General features: G+C 58.5%; 1 protein-coding gene across 1 annotated transcript; it reads left to right on the top strand.

The window, feature by feature from the left end:
* The first annotated feature begins 358 nt into the window (after window positions 1-358).
* MDFI (MyoD family inhibitor) lies at window positions 359-22029 on the top strand. Its single transcript, XM_066335568.1, has 6 exons — window positions 359-537; window positions 3992-4125; window positions 15418-15525; window positions 15930-16112; window positions 20535-20780; window positions 21742-22029. The coding sequence occupies exons 1-6, from the start codon at window positions 359-361 to the stop codon at window positions 21996-21998; spliced, it is 1107 nt and encodes a 368-aa protein (XP_066191665.1). The 3' UTR covers window positions 21999-22029.
* Window positions 22030-23511: the final 1482 nt, after the last annotated feature.

The following is a 23511-nucleotide window of genomic DNA, read 5'->3' as shown; positions in this document are numbered from 1 at the left end:
TGCAAATAAGCTGGATACTTTAGAGAAATAGAACTATGAAAGGTGCATTATAGCAGGACCCAAACCCGGTAATTTTAGATGTTTGGCTTTAAGGCATGAACAGCACTGTGTGGCTGATAGACCAGGAAACGCTTATAATGGATGGTAATTAGGAAATAGTTTGGGTTCTGATTGTGATGGCGTGGATTATAACACCTCTATTGTCTCAACCTTCACACGAGACTGAAAATGGAATAAAAGATTTAAAAACACCGCTAAATTGCTCTAAATCAAAAAACCGGTATAATCTGACACTCCATCACTCCCTAATTATTTTTTAGGTCATTTTTAGGCCGAGCTGTCGGTTTGGGAAAGAGGGATGTTCATCCCCACCGAGCACCACCGCTCGCGTTCCCAGCTCTGGGCATCCCCTGGAGGAGCATCCCCTGCTGCACTCCGCCAGCTCCAGGCGATCCCGGGGTTCCTCCGGGAGCGTCCCCCGGCTCCGGCCGAGCTGCTCCTGCCCCGGCGGGGCCGAGCCCGCGGCTGGGCGGAAAGGTGAGCGGGGAGGAATGTGCGGCGGCAGCGCTTGGGGCAGCACGGGCCGGTGACTCAGGAGCGAACTCAGCGAAGTTGGAACCGCCCTAAACCTAACCCCAGTCCTAATCATAAACCTTAAACCCTAACCCTAAACCCTGAGACTAACCCTGACCCTGACCGTGAGCCTAAAGCCCAAGACTAACCCTAAATCTGACCCTAAAAGCAAAGCCTAGCCTTAACTCTAAACCCTAACCCTAATCCCAACTCAAAACACTAACTCTAAACCCTAATCCAAACCCTAAACACTAACCCTAAACCCTAATCCTAACCCTAAACTCTAACCCTAAACCCTAACTCCAACCCCAACCCCAGCTCGGAGCCCTGAGAGCCCCGGAGCCCTGCAGGGATCAGAGCGGCTGCTCCAGGTGTCCTGCAGGGATCAGGCCCTGGAGAAGGGGATGGAAAATTTGGAGAATTCTCATTTTATTCACGGGGCAGAGCCGAGTCCATCTAGGTTTGTGCTGGTGCTGGCCTCGCCAAGATTCAGGTGTAGAAACCGCATTAAAAACCCCACGGAGAGATTAAAAACCCCACGGAGAGACTAAAACCCACCCGAGCAGGAGGCTGCAGGGACACACCGCGCTGTGTCTGTCAGGAAGGGGCCAAACCTACGGCGGGACTAGCTCCCAAAATCTCCAGAAAGAGGTTTCAGAGGGTTTTTTGTTCCTGGGGCCGGGCTGAGCGGGGCAGCCGGAGGTCCCGGTGGGGCGGATTTGGGAAATCCTTGGGAAGGAGAGGACGTCGCGGTGCCGATGCTTCACCCTAAGTGACAACCCTGCCCTCGGGATGGAGCTCCCTGAACAACCCCGAAAAACTCTCTGTGCCCCGGGACTCCTCGTCCCCATTCCCCAGCACTTCCCTCACGCCGCTGGTGCCAGCACGGCGCTGGTGACAGCACAGCGATGGTGACAGCACAGCGATGGTGCCAGCACGGCGCTGGTGACAGCGGTGACAGCGGGGTTGTGGCATCACCCGGCAGCGTGAGGAGCCGCCAGGGCTCTGCCCCGGGAACTCGGAGCCAAAACTCCGCATTACAAAACCCGGCGGCTGCCCGGAGTCCCCGGGGGCTGCGGGGCGGTGGCCGAGGGCAGGGCGGGCTGGCGGTGACCCCCGGCCCGGCACAGCGGGGACAGCGCGACAGTGACACCGTGACACTGTGACAACGTGACAGTCCCCGCTGCCGCGGCCTCTCCCCGCGGGGCTTTGCAGCTCCGGGCTCTTTAACACAGGAAAAGACGGGGAAGAGCAGCGGGGTTAAAAACAAGCTCGCGAACAGCCCACCGCCCCTCGTGACGCTCGGCACGGGGACAAACCCTCGTGGGGCCCTGCGGGGACACGGAGCAGAGCCTGGACTCGGGGCTGGGCCGCTCGGGATGTGCCGCTGCTGCTCCAGCCGGGATTTCTCAGCGTCCCCGGCGCTGCTGGTGGCGGCACCTCCGATCCGCAGGTCCCCGGCATCGCCCCGGGGAGCAGAACTCCTGTTCCAGCCGGGGAAACTGAGGCAGGGAGCGGAGGGGAGGCAGAGGCGTTCCCTGGGCACGCCGGGGGGTCAGGGACTGAAATTACCTCTCGGCTCTCCTGTCTGGGGGAAGGTGGGCAGCCTGGAGCACCCACCCGAGGGGTCCAACACCCACCTGAGGGGTCCAACACCCACCCAGGGGGCTCAAACACCCACCCAGTGGGCTCAAACACCCACCTGAGGGGTCCAACACCCACCTGAGGGGTTCCAACTTCCACTTAGGGATCCAAACACCCACCTGAGGGGGTCTAACAGCCACCCAGGGGGCTCAAACACCCACCCGGGGGTCTCAAACACCCACCCGGGGGTCTCCAACACCCACCTGAGCGGTCCAAACACCCACCCGAGGGGTTTAACAGCCACCCAAGGGATCCAAACACCCACCTGGAGGTCTCAAACACCCACCTAAGGGTTCCAACATCCACCTGAGGGGTCCAACACCCACCTGAGGGGTCCAACACCCACCTGAGGGGTCCAACACCCACCCAGGGGGCTCAAACACCCACCTGAGGGTCTCAAACACCCACCCAGGGGCTCCAAACACCCACCTAAGGGCTCCAAACACCCACCTAAGAGCTCCAAACACCCACGTGAGGGGTCCAAACACCACCCGGGGGTCTCAAACACCCACCCGGGGGTCCAAACACCCACCCGAGGGGTCTAACACCCACCCGGGGGTCTCAAACACCCACCCGGAGGTCTCAAACACACGCCCAAGGGATCCAAACACCCACCCAGGGGCTCCAAACACAACCTGAGGGGTCCAACACAGACCCGAGGGTCTCCAACACCCACCCGGGGGGGCTCAAACACCCACGCGGGGGTCCCACACCCACCCGGGGAGCCCCCAGCACAGCTCAGCCCCGTTTCTCCCCCCGCACTTTTCCTCAGGGGGTCCAGCCCCGCGCCGGGAGCGCAGCGCAGCTGCGAAATCCCAAATCCGAGGCTGGCCCGGGAGCCACCTCCGCCTGCTCCGCGCCTCTCCCCTCTCCCGGCGCCGCTCCAGCCTCCAGCAGAAGCTCCCGGAGCGCTGCGGGCGCGGGTTTGGCCGCGTGTTTGCGCTCCCAGCCTCGTGGTGGTTTTTGGGTTCTTTTTTAATTTGATTTTTTTTCTCTCTCTTTTTGGGTGTTTTTTTATTTTTTTTTCTTTTATTTTTGGAAGGCATTGGGACAGAAAAAAAGCCTCGAAGCCCGGCCCAGAGGCAGCCCCGCGGCCCGGCCGGCCCCCATCGCCGGGGCCGGGGGATGCGGGGCGGGAGCGGGGGCGGCGCGGAGCCCCGCGGGGCCCCAGGTGAGCGCGGCGGGACGGGCCCCGCACGGAGCCGGGAGCGAGCCGGGACCGAGCCTGGAGCGAGCCGGGACCGAGCCTGGACTGAGCCTGGAACGAGCCGGGACCGAGCCGAGACCGAGCCTGAAGCGAGCCGGGACTGAGCCTGAACTGAGCCTGGAACGAGCCGGGACCGAGCCGGGACTGAGCCTGGACTGAGCCTGGAACGAGCCTGGAACGAGCCGGGACCGAGCCTGGAACGAGCCGGGACCGAGCCGGGACTGAGCCTGGACTGAGCCTGGAACGAGCCTGGAACGAGCCGGGACCGAGCCTGGAACGAGCCGGGACCGAGCCTGGAACGAGCCGGGACTGAGCCGGGACCGAGCCTGGACTGAGCTGGGACTGAGCCGGGACTGAGCCTGGAACGAGCCTGAACTGAGCCGGGACCGAGCCGGGACCGAGCCGGGACTGAGCCTGGAACGAGCCTGGAACGAGCCGGGACTGAGCCTGAACTGAGCTCCCACCGAGGCCGGACCGAGTCTGGACCGAGCGCGGGCCGATCCCAGACCGAGTCCGGACCCAGCCCAGCACGGAGCCCGGACTGAGCCCAGACCGAACTCCGCACAGAGCCGGGACCGATCCCGCACTGAGCCCTCCCCGAGACCGCCCCGAGCCCGCCGCCCCCGGCCCCATGTCCCGGCCCGGCAGCCCCCGGCCGAGCCGCCCCGAGCAGCCCCGGGCAGAGGCGGTCCCGCCGCCAGGTACGGGGGGTGCTGGCCCGGGGGGGACACGGAGGGGACAAAGGGGGGCGCGCCTGGAGGGGGCTGAGTGTGTGTGCACGAGTTGGGGGCGGCTCTGTGCTCACGGGGAAGGTTTTGGGACATCCGAGAAGGTTTTGGGATCCCGGGGAAAGTTTTGGGATCCCGGGGAAAGTTTTGGGATCCCGGGGAAGGCTGTGGGATCCCAGGGAAGGTTTTGGGATCCCAGGGGAGGTTTTAGGATCTCAGGGAAGGTTTTAGGATCCCAGGGAATGCTTTGGGATCCCAGAAAAGGCTGTAGGATCACGGGTGGGGTGTGAGCACGAGTGGGGGGTGTGTGCAGCGCTCCCAGGGCACCGACTCAGGGATGAATAAATAAATGTTTGTGCGTGTGCGGGGCTGGGGGGGCTCTGCAGGGTTTGGGGCGCGTTTCTGGGGGATCGGTTCAGTTTGGGGGTGTGGGGATGCTTTGCTGGCCAGTGTGCACAGGAAGGAGCGGGGTGAGCGCACACCTGGGGGCTGTCGGGGGAGTGTGCCTGGGGACGGGGTGCAGGTCCTGGGTGGGGGGGAATTTACAGCTGAGTGTTTGTGCAGGATTGTGAACCTCTGAGTGTGCGTTTGTGCAGGATTGTGAACCTCTGAGTGTGCATTTGTGCAGGATTGTGAACCTCTGGGCAAGTGCTGGTGCCCCCGGCAGTTTTTGGGTGTGTTTGTGCAGGATTGTGAACATCTGAGTGTGCGGGAGTGCCTCTGGCAGTGTGTGTGTGTACGTTTGTGCAGGATTGTGAATGTCTGAGCATGTATTTGTGTGTGATTATGAAGGCCTGAGTGTGTGTTGGTGCCCCTGGCAGTGTTTGGGTGAGTTTGAGTGTGCTTGTGCAGGATTGTGGATGTTTCAGTGCGTGTTTGTGCAGGGCTGTGCAACTCTGAGCAAGTGCTGCTATCCCTGGCAGTGTTTGGGTGTGTTTGTGTGGGATTGTGAACATCTGAGTGTGTGTTTGTGCAGGACTGTGAACATCTGAGCACGTGTTGGTGTCCCTGGCAGTGTTTGAGTGTGTTTGTGCAGGATTGTGAACATGTGAGTGTGTGCTGGTGCCTCTGGCACTGTTTGGGCATGTTTGAGTGTGTTTGTGTGAGTTTGAGTGTGATTTTGTGTGATTCTAAACATCTGAGTGTGTGTTGGTGCCCCTGGCAGTGATGGTGCAGAGTTATGAACATCTCAGTGTGTGTTGGTGCCCCTGGCAGCGTTTGGGCGTGTTTGAGTGTGTTTGTGTCAGTCTGTGAACACTCAGGATGGTGCTGGTGCCCCTGGCCGTGTTTTCCTGTGGCGCTGTTTGTGTGTGAGCTCAGCAGCTGCCGGAGCCCGCCGGGATTTCACATCCCAAACCCTGCAGCAGTTCCTGTCCCAGGGCCAAGCCCCGGGAGCAGCCGGAGGGTGGGAGTCAAACTCCCCCGAGGGATGGGGCTGAGGGGCTGGGGGGGCTGCTGCAGGGATCAGGCCCCGGAGAAAGGGATGGGAAAATTTGGGGAATCCTCATTTTATCCACGAGGCAGAGCCGAGCCCCCTGGAGCCCCTCTGGGTCGGTGGCCCCGCCAAGCTTCAGGGGCAGAAATGCATTAAAAACCCCACTGAGAGACGGAAAACCCCACGGAGAGGTTAAAAACCCCACTGAGAGAATGAAAACCCCCACTGAGAGACTAAAAGCCCCACTGAGAGACTGAAAACCTCACGGAGAGGTTTAAAAATTCCACGGAGAGGTTAAAAACCCCAGTGAGAGATTAAAAACCCCACGGAGGGGTTTAAAAACCCCAGTGAGAGATTAAAAACCCCACTGAGAGGTTAAAACCCCCAGTGAGAGATTAAAAACCCCACGGAGAGTTTAAAAACCCCACTGAGAGGTTAAAACCCCACCGGAGCAGGAGGCTGCAGGGACACACCGCTCTGTGTCTGTCAGACCAGACACAAAAGGGACCCAATCCACGGCGGGATCAGTTCCCAAAATCTCCCCAAATCTCCCACAGTCGGAGCCGCGGGCACTCGGGATCCGGCACACTGCAGCGGCCCCGTGTTGCCTTTGGCCCCGCAGTGTGACCGGCCCGGCCTTTGCAGAATACATCCTCTTGTTCTCTTCCCGCTGCTCTCCTTCCAGCTGGATGCCGCCGGCTCCGCTTCCCGGCTGAGCTCTGCTCCAAACTCAGCCCCGGCAGCCGCGGGCCGGGGCCCAGGCAGCTGCAGGGGGCTCATTTCCCTGCCTTTCTTTCCTTTTCCAGGTGGGATGTGGTGAGTTGGGAATGCCAAGAGCTTTTTTTTGCACGGGGCTCGTCCCCAGGCTGGGAGGAGTGCTGAGCACGGCTCCTGTACCGGCAGCTGAGGGGAGGGGAGTTTAAAAAGTTTAAAAAGTTAGAGTTTAGCTTCAAAAGCTGTTAAATGCTTTGAGGGGAATGGTTTTGGGGGTTGTTTTTTCCGCCTGCCCTGTGGCTGCAGGGGAGCTGTGGGTGGGTGCACAGGGGTTCAGCTCCCAGACGTGCTGCTGGCCTGAGCTGGGACCCACCCGAGGTGCTTGGGGACATCCATCAGTGCCCAATTTGGTGTTCCCGTGTTGGAGGGGCACCAGCGAGTGCCCAGTTTGGTGTGTCCCAGCTGGGGACCCTGTTGTCCCTGTCCCCTGTTCGAGGGGCATCCATGAGTGCCCAGTTTGGTTTTCCCATCTCAGAGGGGCTTCTGTGAGTGCCCAGTTCAGTGTTTCCATGTTGGAGGGGCTTCTGTGAGTGCCCAGTTCAGTTTTCCCATATTTAGGAGGCATCTGTCAATGTTTGGTGTGTCCCAGCTGGGGACCCTGTTGTCACTGTTCCCACATTTGAGGGGCACCCAGGAGGGCCCAGTTTGGTGTTCCCAAGTATGAGGGGCATCAGTGAGTTCCCAATTTGGTGTGTCCCAGCTGGGGACCCTGTTGTCCCTGTTCCCCGTTTGAGGGGCATCCACCAGTTCCCAGTTCAGTGTTCCCACATTTGAGAGGCATCTGTGAGTTCCCAATTTGGTGTGTCCCAGCTGGGGACGTGTTGTCCCTGTCCCTGCTGGAGGGGCATCAGTGAGTTCCCAGTTTGATGTCCCCAAGTTTAAGGGGCAGATCAGTGCCCAGTTCGGTGTTTCCATCTTGGGTGGGCACCCACGAGTGCCCAGTTTGGTGTTCCCATGTTTGAGAAGCGTCTGTGAGTGCCCAATTCGATATTCCCATGTTGGAGGGGCATCCACGAGTGCCCAGTTTGGTGTTCCCATGTTCGAGGGGCATCTGTGAGTGCCCAGTTTGGTGTTCCCAAGTTGGAGGAGCATCCATGAGTGCCCAATTCGATATTCCCAAGTTGGAGGGGCACCCATCAGTGCCCAATTTGGTGTGTCCCTGTTGGGGACCCTGTTGTCCCCATTCCCTGTTGGAGGAGCACCATGAGTGCCCAGTTTGGTGTTCCCATGTTGGAGGGGCATCCATCAGTGCCCAGTTCCACATTCCCACACTGAAGGGGTCTCCAACCAACCCTCCTCTTCCTCAGCTCCTCCAGAGGGGCACCCAGAGCATGAACCTGAGCAGAGCAGGACAATTCCTCCTACTTCATCCTCCTCCTCGCAGTGTGGGGAGGGCCAGGAGCTCTCCCTAATTCCCACCTTTTCCAGAGCCTCAATTCCAGCTGGGTGCTGCCCCATCCCAAGTCCTCTCTCCCAGCCCTCCTTCCTCCCTCTCCAGATGATTTTGGGACACAAAAACTCCCACTGTCCCTGTGTCTGTCCCTGTGACATTCGGGTGCAGAGCCCTGGTGGCTTGGCCCGGGGCCAGCGGCTCTGTCACGCAGGGCTGAGCCTGGGAATTCTCTCCCCGTTCCCTTCCCCGAGTTTTCCAAAGGCGGGATTGGAAATCTCTCTGGATCCCTCTGGATCCACCCAGGCTGGAGAAGGAACGGGGAAACTGAGGCTGGTTGGGCCCAGCTCAGGTGGGGTTTGCTGCTGTTGGGAAAATTAATCCACAAACGCCAGAGGTTTGTGTCCAAAGAGGAGACAGAGGAGTCCTGTGACTTTGTTCCAATAAAGGGAGAGGCCATGGGGTATCCCCTGGGGTCTCTCCAGTTTTTGGGGGATGCACTCTCCTTTTTATCCCAATTTCCAGGCCAATTTCCCTCTCTCTTTCCCCACGGGCTGAGGCGCTTGACAGGTCCAGACTTCCCTGAGTGCCCAATACCTAAAACCCATATTTAACCCCCCTTTTAATTTCTAATTCTTACGGACTTTACGGGTTTTTCTCATTCTTTCTTTCACCTTTCAATATCCAATTCCACTTCTCAGCAAACCCACGGTTTGTCTGTGAAGATATTTATCTTCTTTTTCCATCCCTCGGTTGGTGGGATCCTCCCCATGGTTCTTTTTACCTCTCAGGGCTGGTTTTTACCCACCAGCAGAGCCAGAGTTTGTTCATAAAGACAAATCTGTCATTCCTCTCTCGCTGCTCTTTCCCTGATGGACACGGAGCTTTTTTTGCCCTTTTTTTTTTTTTTTTCTTTTTCCCGGGATTTTTTTTCCCTGGCACCTTTGGGTGCCACCACAGCTCGTCCCACCCCACGGGGACATGGCAAACCGAGGCCCCGAAATAGCCACAGGGAGTTTGCAGAGGGAGCAGGCCTCTGTCTGCCCCGGTAATTATTATTTTTCAGAGGAATTAGCAGAAAACAGGAGGGGAAAAAAACAAGAGGGGTTTTTTTTGCTTCCTTCACTGTGGAGGAACAGAGACAGCGAGAAGCAGGACAGGCTCCTTCCTCCTCCTCCTCCTCCTCTGTGTGAAGATTGTGGGGACAAATCCATCTCCAGAAGCAAAACCCCCTTGAGTTTTTGGCTCATTCCCTTTTTTTTCCCCATCCCAGGGGGACATTTGCCACCCTCGTGCCCCTCCCCGTGTCCCCAGTCCCCGCCTCTGTCCCAGCTCGGAGTTTGGGATTCACATTTTTCCTTAATTCTTTCTGCCTGTTCCCGAGGATTTTGCCTCGAGGTGTAAGAGGAGGCGGAGAAAAAGCAAAAAAAACCAAAAAAAACAAAAAGCTGTTGCGTGCTCAGCCCCAAACACGAAACATTCAGACCCAAAATAGTCCCGGGGGCTGCACCAGGTGCCCCAAACAGGGAATTCTCACAGGAATCGGGGCCACCCCACTCAGGAACCCTTTACTGGGACCTTCCTGCTCTGGAACAGATTAAAAACCCATCCAAAAATCAAAATAAATGGGTTTTTTCTTTGTCTCAGCACTGATTTAAATGCAGGATTGCAGAGTTGCAGCAGAATTCGGGGCCACCCCACTCAGGAACCTTTTATTGGGACTCTCCTGTTTTGGGACAAAGAAAAACCTCATCCAAAAATCAAAATAAATGGGTTTTTCTTTGTCTCAGCACTGATTTAAATGCAGGACTGCAGAGTTGCATGCAGCCATCCTTAAAGTGCAAAGAACCCCTCCCAAAAAAAAGAAAAAAAAAAAAAAAAAAGCCCTGAAAGCAACAGAACTGCTTTATTTCACCCCACAGAAAGACTCTCTTGCTCCATTTCTGTTCGTCTTTCCAAGTTTTTTTTCTGGTCAGCTCCTGAAAACTCTTCGCTCGTGTTTGTTCTTTGAACAGCAGCAAAAATTAGGAAAAGAAAAGAAACTCAAGAGAGGGAAAAAAATTTAAAAAAAATAATAAAAAAAGGGCAGATTTCTGGCTTTTTTTGGAGTTTCTGGGTTTGAGCAAACGCAAGCCAGGCCTCGGGGCTGCGTCGCCCCTGCTCCTGCTCCAGCTCCTGATTGAATTTCCTTGGAAAGCGCCTGCCTGGGAGCTGCAGAAACCCAAACCCTCCTCGGGGTATTTGCTGCAGTTCTGGGGAATTTTTTTTTTTTTTATCCCCAAGAATTTTCCATGCCTGGAGTTTCCCCCCGTCTCCTTTGGGACGGGCACCAAAATCCTTTTCTGTGTCCCACATTTTGGGATCTGTGCGTGGGAGAAGCTCCATCCTACAGAGCAGCACTGAGAAGTTTCTTTTTTATTTTTTGGGAATATTTCTTTGGGGAAAATCTCGTTTTCGTGCCTCAGTTTCCCCATCCCAACCAAAGCAGTTTTTTAAAGGAAAAATCCCTGGAGCTCAGGGAAGGAGGGATGGGCCCTGGTTTCAATCTGTGCTGGGATGAAAGGGGCTGGAGAAAATGCAAATTATTATCCTGGTTAATAACGGTGCCCAGCAGCTCCCGTTGATCCTCTCCTCAATTAACTTTTTTTTTTTTAAGGACTTAGGTTGGGAAGACACAAATTTTCCCTGGCAGGACCTGTGCTGGTTTAACCCCCAAGGTTACCCAATTACCAGCTTGGCTTTGGGGCCTTAATTACTCCCTCCATAATTTCTCCCTGCTCTGTAATTCCCAGAATCTCCTTGGATCTGAGAGGCCTTCGTTGCTTTCCAGGCTTCAGGGATAATTGCTTTTCCTTCAGGACACCCAGGATTTCCTCCTGTGCCTTTCCCTGAGTTGCCAGATTTTTTCAGATATTTTGGGGAGTTATCCTGCCCTGAGTGCTGCTCAAACTCAAATTCAAATTCAATCCCAGTCTGGGTCTTTTCCTGGTTGTTTTCCCACTGTTCTCCCCCATTCCCTGTCCCCACAGCGTTTTTGGGATGTTTTATGGTGGTTTGAGGATGAGGAAAGGAACTTGGTCTTTCCCAGTTTTGAGTCCTGGGAAGTTTTGTTATCCCTGTTTTCCAGCCCAGGATTAAAGATCCCCTCTTCCCTTGCAGCTCCACGCTGGAATGGTGCCTCAATACCTATAAAATGTCAATAAATTTACTTTCAATCAATATTCTTCCCAAATAACTCTTCCCAAAGGAATAATTCTTCCCAAACTGCTGCAGGGAATTTCTGTTTTATCTTCCTTGAAACCCCTTGCAGGAGCAATTCTTCCACGAATTTTGGGTTGGCAGGAGCTGGTTGGAGACACGAGGGCCTCGGGGAGATGGGATTTGTGGGGACACGGAGCTGGAGTCAGGGTTTTGTCACCGAGGTCAAAGTCCCACCAGGGATGGACAGTGCTCCCGGTCTGTCTGGCCCCAAAATTCCTCCCTCCCTTCCCACCCAAACTCTATAAATAACAAATAACAACAACTCCCAGCCTGCTGAGCTGTTTGGGGTTTTTGTGGGTTTGGGTTTTTTTTTTTTGCTTTTCGTGCATTTAGGAAGTCTCTTGTCACAGAAACCAAACCACTCGGGGTTTTTTTCCTGCTGGATTCCTCATTGTCCCGGGATTGTTTATCCAAAGTTTTGCCCAGGTGAGCAGGGAGGTTTTCCAGGTGGGAAGCAAAAGTTGTGCTGGCTCTGTCCTGGCCATGCTTTGGGCATTTCTCCTTCCCATCCTCCTTTTCCTGTCCCTGCTGTCCCACAACCTGAGAGGGCCTCGGTGCATTAATTCCAGACTGTAAATAAGGTGTTGGGATTTTTCCCAGCTGAGCAAACTTCCAAACCAGGATTTTGCTTCCCTCTGCTCCCTCCTGGGACGGGGAGGATTTTCTCCTCTTCCAGTGTCATCTCTTCTGCCCTGGAAACCTGAAATATCCCTGAAATATCCCCCAAATATCCCTGGATACCCCTGGAATAGGTCAGGCAGGCACCTGGATGGGCCAGGAGAACCAGGAGAGATCTCAAGCTCATTTTATCTGCATGAAAAAGAAAAAAGAGAGTAGAGAGCTCCCAGCACAGACAGAGCTGAGCTGCTGGTTGTTGCTCACGGCCAGGCTCCATCCAGCATTTCCTGCTCCTTCTCCAGCCATTCCCAAGGGATCAAAGGCAGGTAAAGGGACTCTCCTGAGTGTCCCCACGCTGGCAGGGGCTCTGCACCCCTTGGCGCTGGTTTTGGAAGCTCCCCAAGAGCTCAGATGTGGATCCAGATGTGCTCAGACCCCGTTCTCCCTCCTTTTGGGTCAACCCCCAACATCTGCCAGCCGAGGGGATGGGATTTGTTCCCACATTCCCTGATCCAGCCTCTCTTCAGCTCCTGGTTGGAGTTTTCCTTCCCTTTCTGTCCCTCCCTGGGAATAGGAATGGGGACGTGCCACCCTGGGGATGTTTCCATCCCTCTCCTGCCACCAGATTCCCTCCCTGGGAGCCGGGGGGAGGACGAGGGACAGCGAAATGATCCCCCAGGAGCCGGGTGGATCATCAGCCACAGCCCAGGAATGCTGAGCAGGAGCCTGGGACACCCTGGGGTGGCTTTGACCCCAAACCACGGCTCCAGCTTTGTGTCTTCCCACATCCTCAGCGGGGTCTGGGCACCACAGCCGGCTGGGAAAACGACAGCCCAGGTTTTGGGGAGCTGCGGCTCGTGTTTGTGCTGCTGGAGGAGCTCTGCCTCATCCCAGCTCCCTCCAGGATGCTGCTGCCTTTTGTTTGCCCGGCTCTTTGGGAATGCTGAGCTCAGCTCGTCAGGAATTCCAGAGCACTTTTCCCGCTGATCAGAGCCCCGGGGGTGGCCCCAGGAGCTCCAGCATTCCCCAGGGCCTCCCTGCATCCCCACAGGGATGGTGGTGCTCCGGACTCGGCAGGAATTTTGGACTTTGCAGGAATTTTACGGGATCCTCACTGACAGCCACGAATCCTTCCAGCTTCTTTGCCTCTTTCCTCTCTCCTCTCCTATTTTCCCAGCCCCGTGATGGACTTTGGAGCTCACTGATGCCTCCCATGACGGATGGATTTGGACTTTGGGACTGGGGAGAATAATCAGAAAACCAGCTCCATGTGCATGTCCTGGGCTTGGCAGAAGACAGCAGCTCCACATCTATCACTTTCCTCCTCTCTGGTACCTTGGGGCAGTGCTGGGATTTATCGAAGCAGAAATTATTATTTTTTTTGAATGCCTCGTTACCTCTGTTCCCAAAACCAAAAAACCAGAGATCTGAGCCACGGCACCTCCACACGTCCCTGGTGCTGCTCCTCGGGGAGCAGAGGCTTGGACTCAGCCCAGGCTCTCAGGAGGATTTCCTCTGGCCAGGACGGCTCTGGGGGTGCAGGAGATTTGGGGAAATTGGGAGATGTCCCATCCCAAGGGCCAGCTCGCTTTAGGGTTTTGCCTTAGGGCTCGTGGTTGGTTTTAAATCTGGTTTAAAGGTCAAGCCTGGCCCTGCTCTGGGACAGGGAGAAGGGATCCAGCGGGCTCAGCTGGGCAGGACACCCCTGGAGCAGGGATTGGGGAATCGAGAGGAGGACAGAGAGCTGGGAGCTGTGGGACGAGCCGGTGGGGGAAGTGTCTGTTCACCCCTTCCTGTGCCAGCAGAGCCGCTGCCTCTTCTTGGGGGCATTGGGGAGGGACTGCTCCGGCATTTCCCGGACATTCCCTCTGCACTTCCCAGGACACTCCATCTGCACTTCCCTGAGCATTCCGTCTCCATTTCCCAGGGAATTTTCTTTGCATTTCCCTGGACATTCCCTCTGCACTTCCCTGAGCATTCCCTCTGCATTTCCTGGGGAATTTTCTCTGCATTTCCTCTGCACTTCCCAGGACATTCCCTCTGCACTTCCCTGAGCATTCCATCTGCATTTTCCAGGACATTCCCTCCGCACTTCCTTGGACATTCCCTCTGCATTTCCCTGATCATCCCCCCGTAGATCCCAAGGAGCAGGGAGCAGTGGGCTCTGTGCTGAGCCCACACATCTCCAGCCTCTCCCGGACCCTCCGTGGGGCCAGCCCGTGGGCAGACAGAGCCCTTTTCCCACCCCATTCCCGGCGGGGAGCTGGGAATGCTCCATCCGCACCCTCCCCTCATTCCCCGCAGCAGCCGGGAGGTGAGGCAGGGAAGGATCTGCTCAACCCCAAACTTCATTCCCGTCTATTTCTGTCCCTCTCCTGCCCAGCTTGTTCCCGGGGGAGTTAATTTAATTGCCACCTTCCTCCGTGGCCGGCTGCGGCCGTGTGTGAGCCCTTGTGCGGGGTAATCACAAGTGTGAATGGACACGGCCCGGGCTCCATCCCAGCGGGAGCAGCAGCCTGGAAATCCCTGTGGATCCATCCAGCCAGGGCTGCTGCTGGCGCACAGAGCCCCAGGATGTCCTTGTCCCCAGGAAAGGGCACAGAGGAGGTGAGGGACGCTCTGGAGGCAGCACGGAGGGGCAGGGACAGGGACCTGATGGAGCTCAGCCCTTCTCCTGCTGCTGCACATGATTTTTCCAGCTCTTTTTTCCCCATCGCCGACCCGCAGGGAAGAGGCTCTGGTGGTGGTGTGGCTGTTCTGGGCAGCCCTGGGTTGTGTTTTCTGTAAGCCCTGAACACGCTCTGGGCATCTCAGGGCAGAAACCAGAGCTCTGATTCCTTCCCAAGGACTCTGTGAGAGCTTCACCCTCTGGACACCTCTGGCTCCACTCAGAGCTCCTCATCCCTCAGGATTTCACGTCTGGCTTTGGAGCAGGGCTGACTTGGGCCACTCCGGGTTGGGACACGACAGAGGTTGTGGATGCAGCAATGTGAGGCTGTTATTCACACCTCTACGCCCATAGGGAGATGACAACTTGCTCTCCTCACCTCTCCATTTCGCCCCGGGCATTCCAGAGGCGTGGGAATGGCTTTTCTCCCGTCTCACGTGCTCCCACCCCATCGGGATGTGGAGCCAATGCTGCTGTGCAAAATCCAGCTGGAGCTGCTGCATTTCCCTCGGTGGAGCCCCAAAATCGCCTCACCCGTGAGAGCTGTGAGCAGGGCTCTGGGCTGGGAGGAGTTTTTCCTTCCCACAAAACCCCCTGTCTCAGGAGCTCCAGCTCCTGGCAGAGAGGGGAAACTGAGGCACGTGGGTGACTTTGAGGGGCTGTTGTGGAGCTGGGAGCGGAGCAGCATCTCTCCAAACCAGCCGCAGCTCCTCTGCAGCATTTCCAACCTCCTGCTGATCCCGGGGGCGGGGGGGCAGCTGGAACCCCTCAAATTCCCTCGTCACGCTCCTTTTAATTACCCATAATTGCCTTCCTTCCTCCTGGGCTCTGGCCGAGGTGTGGGACCCCGTTTTTACCGAGGAGAATGAAGCGTCCCGGGTCTCTCCCCGCTGCCCTCCCCGGCTGGGCTCCTGTTACAGCCAGGGCAATTACGGCTCTCCGCTCCCCCTCCTCCCTCTGCCCAGCCTATAATTTAGTTTTATAAAAAGTGCGCTCCAGCCCCTGTTGTGCAAGGCGTTGCTATTCCGAGGGCTGGGGAGGAGGGGAGGAGGCTGGGGCGGTGTGGCATCGCACCGAGCCCCATCCCCAGGCACCCCAAATTCCCCCGGGATGCAGCAGGCAGCTCTCCCAGCAGCGCTGAGGCCGGCCCTGCCTTTCTCCTGCCTTTCCCAAAGGGGTGCTCGGCGTCGGGGGTTCTCCCGTGGGGGATAACTCGGCTCCTTTCGGGTTTTTCCTGCCCCACCGAGGGGTCCCGCGGGGCTTTCTGCTGCTCCCGAGCGCGGGAGGATGAGGGAAGGTGGCAGCCAGCTCCCGCAGGGAAGACAGTGGCCCTTTCATGGGAATGGGGGATGAAAAATCCAGCTTGAGCTGCTGTGTGTAACCAGATCCCTCGGCTTTTCGGAGAAGGAATGTGAGAGTTTGGGAGGGTTTTTTTGGGATGGCGCTGCGGCGGGGTGAGCAGCTGCCGAGTGATGCAGCGCCGGTGCCCGTCCCCAAAACCCGCGTGTGCCCGGGCTGTGCTCGGGGATCTGAGCCCCCACACCCCGAACGGAGCCTGGGCAGTGTCTGGGGCCGGCCTGGGGGTCTGGCTGACCCCGGGGGGCTCCGCTTTAACCCCGTTTCTCTTACAGAGGCGGCCGAGCCCTCGCTGCCTGCCCCGAGGCCGATCCCAGCGCCCCCCGCCCGCCCCGCGGTGCCGCCGAAGGAGAAAGCCCTGGAAGATGAGAAATCCCTGGAAGATGAGAAATCCCCGGCCGTGCTGCTGACGAAAAGCCCCCGGGCCGAGCTCTGCGGCGCTCCCGAAGCTGTGACATGTGAGTGTTTTCGCTCGGTGCCAGCTCCGGCTGCCCGTGCCCTGCGCTGTGCCACCTCAGCAGCCGCGGGACTCAGCCCAAAGCCGGGCAGAGGTGGGAACGCGGCCCCTCCTCGCTTTGTTCCTCACCACATCAAAGCTCCGAGCGAGCCTGAGTCACCTGGAGAGGCGAAAGTCAAGGGCGGTGTCTTCACTCGCTGCCTGCCCGAGCCCTCGGGGGCGGAGCGGGAGCAGCCGGAGCTGATTTGGGATGGGTTCGGGGTCCTCTGGGTGACCTGATGGGGAGAGGGATGAGCCTGTCCGGGAAAGGAGCCGGATGGAGCATCCCCTAAAATTCCAGAGGGAGAGAGGAGACCCACAAAGAGCGTTTTCGTGGGCACAGCCCCGGGATGTCACCCTGGCACAGCCCTGGGGTATTTCCATGGGCACAGCTCGGGAATGTCCCTGTGGCAGCGCCCTGGGGTATTGCCATGGGCACAGATCCGCAATATCCCCATGGCACTGCCCTGGGGTGTTCCTGTAGGCACAGCCATGGAATATTTCCATGGGCACAGCTCTGGGATGTCCCTGTGGCCCAGCTCTGGGATATTTCAATGGGCAGAGTCCTGGGATATTTCCACGGGCACAGCCATGGGGTATTTCCATGGGCACAGCCCCTTGGCACACAGCCATGGGTCATTTCCATGGGCACAGCTCTGGGGTATTTCCATGGGCACGGCCCTGGGATGTCCCCATGGCCCAGCTTTGGGGTATTTTCCATGGGCCCAGCTCTGGGATATTTCCTTGGGCACAGCCCTGGGATATTTCGGCGGGCCGGGCGTGCAGCAGCCGCTCGCTGGAGCAAAGGGAGCCGCGTCCCGCGGGGCAGCTCCTGCCTTGGCCAGTCCGGGGCAAGGGTGAGGCGGTGCCGAGGCTGCCGGGCCGGGCCGGGCCGGGCTGTCTGCACGGAGCCGGTTGTGCCGCGGGCGGTGGCGGCACCTCCCGACCTCGGCTGCGGTGCCCTCGCTCTGGGAAAGGCCGGGCTGGGGCGCGGTGCCCTCGCTCTATTCCCCGGTGCGAGAGGAGCCGGCAGATGTGGGAGGCTCTCCTGGAGCCCTCCATCCCCGCCTGGCCGGATCCCAGGATTTCACTCCCGTTCCCTTTGCGCTGGCTGCAGCGCGCACTTTCCCCTTCCAAGGGGTGCAGAGGGGCTGGAAGTTTCCCCAGCGGGATGAGGATGGGTGGGAAGGCGGCTGTCCCTGCGGAGAGCGGGCAGGGGAAGGGACAGCGGGGCGGGATCGGGGCTCTGCCGAGCGGAGAGCGCACGTTTCCTGCGGCACAGCCCTCGCTCAGCATCTGGGAGCTGGGCCGGCTGCCCACAGACATTCTGCACGCCTGAGTCACACCGCAGCCGCTGCACGGCCCCTTCCCCAGCCCAGCCCAGCCCCCCGGCCGCCCCCCAAGGGCCCCGGGGCTGGGAGGGACTTGGGCACCCTCCTCCTGGTGCTGGGTGAAGGGATCGTCCCCTCTCCTCGCCGGGAAATGAGCGGCGTCGCCTCTGGTGCCCCCCACTCCTCACTCACCTTTGGGGTTTGGGGGGTTATTCCCCTTTTGGCAGGACCTGGGGACCACTTTTGGGCTCTCCCAGGGGCTGGTGGCATTCCCGTGCCAGGGTGGCTCACGGAGGCTCAGGAGGGAGCGGGCACAGGGGGCTCCGAGGTGCAGGGTCACCTCCTCGCCCACCAGCGCTGGGATTGGCCTCTCCGAGGCTCAGCATTGGTGCTCAAATCCGCTTTTCCAGCGTTTTGGAGCATTGAGATTGCGGGTTTGGGGTTCTGGGGGTTGAGTTTCAGGCAGGAGCAGCAGAACCAGGTGGTCACAATATTCCAAGCCCTGGCAGTGGCCTGGGGAGGGTGGCAGCAGGGGGACCCCGGTGGTGCTGCACTGGGACAGCCTGAGGGGATCCAGGAGCATCCAAGCGAACATCCGAGGAGGGTTTTGGTTATTGATGAGCTGTAGACAGGCAGTTTTCCTCAAAATCCTGGTTTTCCAGGGCTGGTCCCCCCACTCCTGCCCAGACTCCCACATTACAGGGGAGCTGGAGGTGCCTCTTCCAGAAAAGCTTTGGCCTCATGCCTTAAAGGCCGTCCTAAAAAAATGGAAGCTATTTTCCTTAACTTCGAGGGAGGGGGGATTCCTGGCTGCCTTCGGCTGCCCCTTGCCGGAGCCAGAGCGTGATTTTGATTTACAAACAGTTTAATCTGAGGAATGCAGCGGAATGGGGAGAGCCAAGTGCATCCTGCTGCAATCCCAGAGAATCCAGCTGCCGTCTGGGGCTGCTGAGCTGCTGCTGGGTCCCTCTTGGCTCAGCCCTTTCCTGTCACAGCCCTGGGCACTGTGGTCACCTCGGGGTCACCTCGGTGCCACCTCGGTGCACACACGAGGCAGGAGAGGGCACTGGATGAGGGCACACAGGAAGTGAACACTCCATGAGGTTTTTAGGGAGGGGACACAATTCCTGTTTTGTCCAAGACCTGTTTTCTGCCTCCCCAGTCTCACATCTCTCCCGCTCTCAGCCCACTCTTCCTGCTCACCTCGGGCTATTTCAAGTTCCCTTCTCAGCGGGTGTCAAAGACCCAGTTTAACCCAGTTTAACCCAGTTTAGCCTCCCCCTGCAGCCCGAGCCCAGCTCAACCCGGTAAAACCAAGCACTGGGACCATCCACTTTTGTCCTTCACCTTCCATCGGTTTTATTTTCACCTCCCACCCACTTTGTTTTCACCTTCCCTCGGTTTTATTTTGGCGGATGCAGGGCAGGGGCCGCCTGTGCCCGCTCCCCCCGTGGGTCCCTGGGCAGAAAACAACTCCTGTTCCCTGGGGCCAAGAGATGCCTTTGCCCTCGAGCCTCTCCCCTGAATCATCCCTTGTTCCCTGCCCTGGGAGAGCAAAGGCAAAGCCTGGCCCAGGCACCACCGGACGGGATTTGTGGCATTGCCGAGGAGGAGGATGATGATGGGTGACAGAACCCCCGTTCCTTGTGCTGGTTCCCAGCCCTCCCCCAGAGCAGCAGGGCTGAGGAGCAGCGTGGGGACACGGGGGCGAGGGGCTGAGCCCCCCAGGGCTCTGGCAGGGTCCTGGCAGGACGTGGGGCTGTGGTGGAAGAGGCTGCAGGAGGCACAGACACAGCTCTCGGTTATTTTACTCCTCCTGCGGGGAGGTTCAGCCAGAGGTTGGGGACACCTTAAGGAAGTGGTTCCTGCAGGAGTGGGCTGGCTCTGCGGTGGTGCCTCATCTCCTCTGGCCTTACAGAGGGCACTGGGGACATCCAGGAGCTCTGCCCAACAGCCCTGGGGCCTTCACCCCTCCTGGCTGTGCAGGGAGACCTCCTCCCTCAGCTCCTCTGATGAGTTCCAGCACATCCTTCATGACAAATCTTCATTTCTGGGGGTTTCTTCATCCCTTCCTCTCTCTGGAGCCTTTACCTCCTTCCCTCCAGCCACCTTTTCCACATCTCCTGTTCCTTCTCCATCCACCCACCCATCAGCAGCACCCCGTGTCCAGCTGGGGACCGGATTCCCGTTTCTCTCCAGGGTCTGGGCATGCGTTTTTCCCAGGAGAGAGGGCAGGGGTGGGATAACTCTCTGCTCTCCCCCCTAGACCAGGACAGGGGTGGGATAACTCTGCTCTCCGCTCCAAGGCAGGGGTGGGATAACTCCTCTCTCCCCTCTAACCAGGGCAGGGGTGGGATAACTTCCTTCTGTCCCCTCTAACCACGGCAGGGGTGAGATAACTCTGCTCTCCCTGCCAGGCCAGGGTGGGATAACTCTTTTCTCCCCTCTACACCAGAGCAGGGGTGTGATAACTCTGCTCTTCCCTCTAAAACAGAGCAGGGATGTGATAACTCTGCTCTCCCCTCTAACCAGGGCAGGACAGGGGTGTGATAACTCTTCTCTTCCCCCCAGAGCAGGGGTGTGATAACTCTCTGCTCTCCCCTCTAACCACGGCAGGGGTGGTATAACTCTGCTCTTCCCCCCAGAGCAGGGGTGTGATAACTCTGCTCTCCCCTCTAACCAGGCCGGGGTGGGATAACTCTCTGCTCTCCCCTGTAACCAGGGCAGGGTGTGATAACTCTGCTCTCCCCTCTAACCAGAGCAGGGTGTGATAACTCTGCTCTCCCCTGTAACCAGGGCAGGGTGTGATAACTCTCTGCTCTCCCCTGTAACCAGGGCAGGGGTGTGATAACTCTGCTCTCCCCTGTAACCAGGGCAGGGTGTGATAACTCTGCTCTCCCCTGTAACCAGGGCAGGGTGTGATAACTCTCTGCTCTCCCCTGTAACCAGACCAGGGTGTGATAACTCTGCTCTCCCCTGTAACCAGAGCAGGGTGTGATAACTCTGCTCTCCCCTGTAACCAGGGCAGGGTGTGATAACTCTCTGCTCCCCAGGCCAGCCCCAGCTGCGGCCCCCGCCGCCCCCCGGGCCCTGCACTCCGCTGCTGCCCAACGGCGCGGGGCCGGAGCCGGGCGGTGCCGCCGGCGGCGCGGGGAACGGGACGTGCCGAGCCGTGCCCACCGCGCACAAACCGCACCGAAAGCTGCAGCCGCATCACTCCATCAACAGCCAGGGCAGCAAGAAGAGCAAGGGCAGCTCCAAGTCGCCCTCCTCCCACATCCCCATCGAGGCGCAGGAAGGTACTGCCTGTCCCCTGGGGGGTTTCCTTGCAGCCGCTCTCCTCGGGCACTGCGGGGTTTTTATCTTCTCTCCTTCTGTCGGAGCCGGGATTAATGCTCGGGAGATGCAGTTTTGTGTTCGGACTCAGATGTTTATTAACTCTTATCCATGTCACAGTCTCACAAGGTGTGAGTTCTGGCTAACAAAGTGAAAAATGGCTCTGTCTAACCCTTTCCAAGGTCTTTTTAAAACTAATTATCTAATTACGAGATGACACCTGAATTATTTTTACTTTTAACCCTATAACCAAACACCCGTGGCCCTCAATGTGGATTTTTTTCACTCAGTTATAAAACACCACCCAGACCCATGAAGAAGGAGGTGAAAAGGACTCAGCCTCTGCCCTAAATCCTCCATCTTGCCTTATATATATATATATAGTATATTACTATATATTATATCTTTTATTACTATATTATATTATTATATATTTTAGTATATATTACTATATTCTAAACCCTTAAACTCAGAGTTTTCCACCCTGTGATATCACACACTCCTATCCAAACCCCACACCCACAATCCCAGGGCTGTCACTCAATTTTGGAAGCCTTTTCCACAACTTCAGGTCACTGCAGTGTTTGCTGGGGGCTCAGTGCCTGTGAGCACAGAAAGGCTGAAATTCTCAGTGCCCAGGGTTCCAAATGAGCCCCTCATCCCTTGGGATCTCCTGGGTGGGACTCTTCAGGCCCAGCGGGACCCTGGACCCTCCTGGCAGCCTCTATGGGGTGGGTGCTGAGTGGGGCCATCTCCTGTCCCCCAAAATCGGTCTGTCTTGAGGGCTGGGTGTTGAGGGACACCCCCGGGGCAGTGGCTGCCCCCAATCCCTTTTCCCCTCCTTTCCATGAATCCCCGAGGGAGGATTTCCACCCTCGTGGTGCTCCCCCGACATCCCCCCAGTGCCGGGCTCTGTCTCCGCAGACTGCTGCGTCCACTGCATCCTCTCCTGCCTCTTCTGCGAGTTCCTGACCCTCTGCAACATCGTGCTGGACTGTGCCACCTGCGGCTCCTGCACCTCCGAGGACTCCTGCATCTGCTGCTGCTGCTGCAACTCGGGCGAGTGCGCGGACTGCGACCTGCCCTGCGACATGGACTGCGGCATCATCGACGCCTGCTGCGAGTCCGCCGACTGCCTGGAGATCTGCATGGAGTGCTGCGGGCTCTGCTTCTCCTCCTGAGGGCCCCGCGGGGCCGGGGGAGCGGCGCCGGGAGCGCCCCTGGCTCCCGGGAATGGCCCGTTGGAATCCCCCGTTGGAATCCTCGTCCTTGGAGCAGGATCCTGCCCCGGGAAGGGTGAACCCGAGGGCTGCAGGGGCTCTGGGAGGGTCCTGTCCCGCTCTACCTCTGCCCGCACCTGGGGACAGCGGGAGCCTCCTGCCACCTGAGCCGAGAGCAGGAGAGCCCGTCCCGGGGAGCCACCATGGGGTCTGGACTTGGGGACAGCCTGTCCCAGGGAGCCACCATGGAACCCGGGCTTGGGGACAACCCATCCCACAGAGCCACCATGGAGCCCGGGCTTGGGGACAGCCTGTCCCACAGAGCCACCATGGGGTCTGGACTTGGGGACAGCCCGCCCCACAGAGCCACCATGGAGCCTGGGCTTGGGGACAGCCTGTCCTGCAGAGCCACCATGGGGTCTGGACTTGGGGACAGCCTGTCCCAGGGAGCCACCATGGAACCCGGGCTTGGGGACAGCCCATCTCACAGAGCCACCATGGAACCTGGCCTTGGGGACAGCCTGTCCCAGGGAGCCACCATGGAGCCCGGGCTTGGGGACAGCCTGTCCCACAGAGCCACCATGGGGTCCGGACTTGGGGACAGCCCCATCCTGCAGAGCCACGCCAGGTCCCAGCATTGGGGACTGCCCGTCCTGCAGAGCCACCCTGATTCCTGACCTTGGGGACAGCCCAATCCTGCTGTCACCACCCCAGGACAGCGCTCCGGCTGGGTTACAGGAGGTGGCACCAGGCATCCCCCCTCCAGGGACACCACCAAGGCCACCTCCAAGGCTGGGTGACCCTGGGAGATGCCACAGCCTCCAGCCCGGCCGCGGGGTCTCGTGCTGGGGGACACGTCCTGCCAGGCCCCCTGCCCGGCAGCCAAGTGCAATACCCGCAGCCTGTCCCCTCCCGGGGAGGAGCTCCTCCTGCAGCCCGAGTGCCACCGCGTGTCCCCCACGTGTCCCGGGCGTGGTGGCTCTGTTGGTGACAAATGACCCCCAGCAGTTGTCAGCCCCGTGCCGCCATCCCGGGGACAGGGGTGGTGGCTGGGTGGGGGTGACACACCCCGCTGGGGAGATGGGAAGGGTCACGGTATTTTATATATTTGTTTGTTTGTTCCTTTTTACTGTAAATAAAGGTCTTTCTTCATTTCTGACTGGCGGCTGGCCCAGCACGTCCTCTGCAGGGCGCTCCCTGGGGACAGCGGCTCCGTGTCCCCTGTCCCTGCAGCCTGTCCTGCTCCCAGCTGCCTTTGGGGACATGGGACAGGTCAGTGAAAGCCCCAGGGTGCTCCTGTTTGCTCCTTGTGCTGGGAAGGGAAATGCAAGAAGACTCTTTGTCCTTGGCTGCAGGGAACACATGTCCTGGAGTGTCCCAACCCCTCTGGGACAAACCCTGGCTCCGTTGTCCCACCACCCCTGGGATGTCACCTGCTTCACCAGCCCCAGGGTACAAATTCCACCCAAGGGGC

This window comes from Sylvia atricapilla, chromosome 25, assembly GCF_009819655.1.
Source record: "Sylvia atricapilla isolate bSylAtr1 chromosome 25, bSylAtr1.pri, whole genome shotgun sequence".
NCBI classification, from domain to species: Eukaryota; Metazoa; Chordata; class Aves; order Passeriformes; family Sylviidae; genus Sylvia; species Sylvia atricapilla.
This window is presented reverse-complemented; position numbering and strand designations above follow the sequence as displayed.

What these genes read in the sequence shown, in the direction of transcription:
- MDFI (XM_066335568.1), top strand. Translation starts at nt 359, where the DNA reads ATGTTCATCCCCACCGAGCACCACCGCTCGCGTTCCCAGCTCTGGGCA. An exon ending in AGAGGCGGTCCCGCCGCCAG is followed by an intron (nt 4,126 to 15,417) that starts GTACGGGGGGTG and finishes GGGATGCAGCAG; the next exon opens with GCAGCTCTCCCAGCAGCGCT. An exon ending in CCCCATCGAGGCGCAGGAAG is followed by an intron (nt 20,781 to 21,741) that starts GTACTGCCTGTC and finishes CTGTCTCCGCAG; the next exon opens with ACTGCTGCGTCCACTGCATC.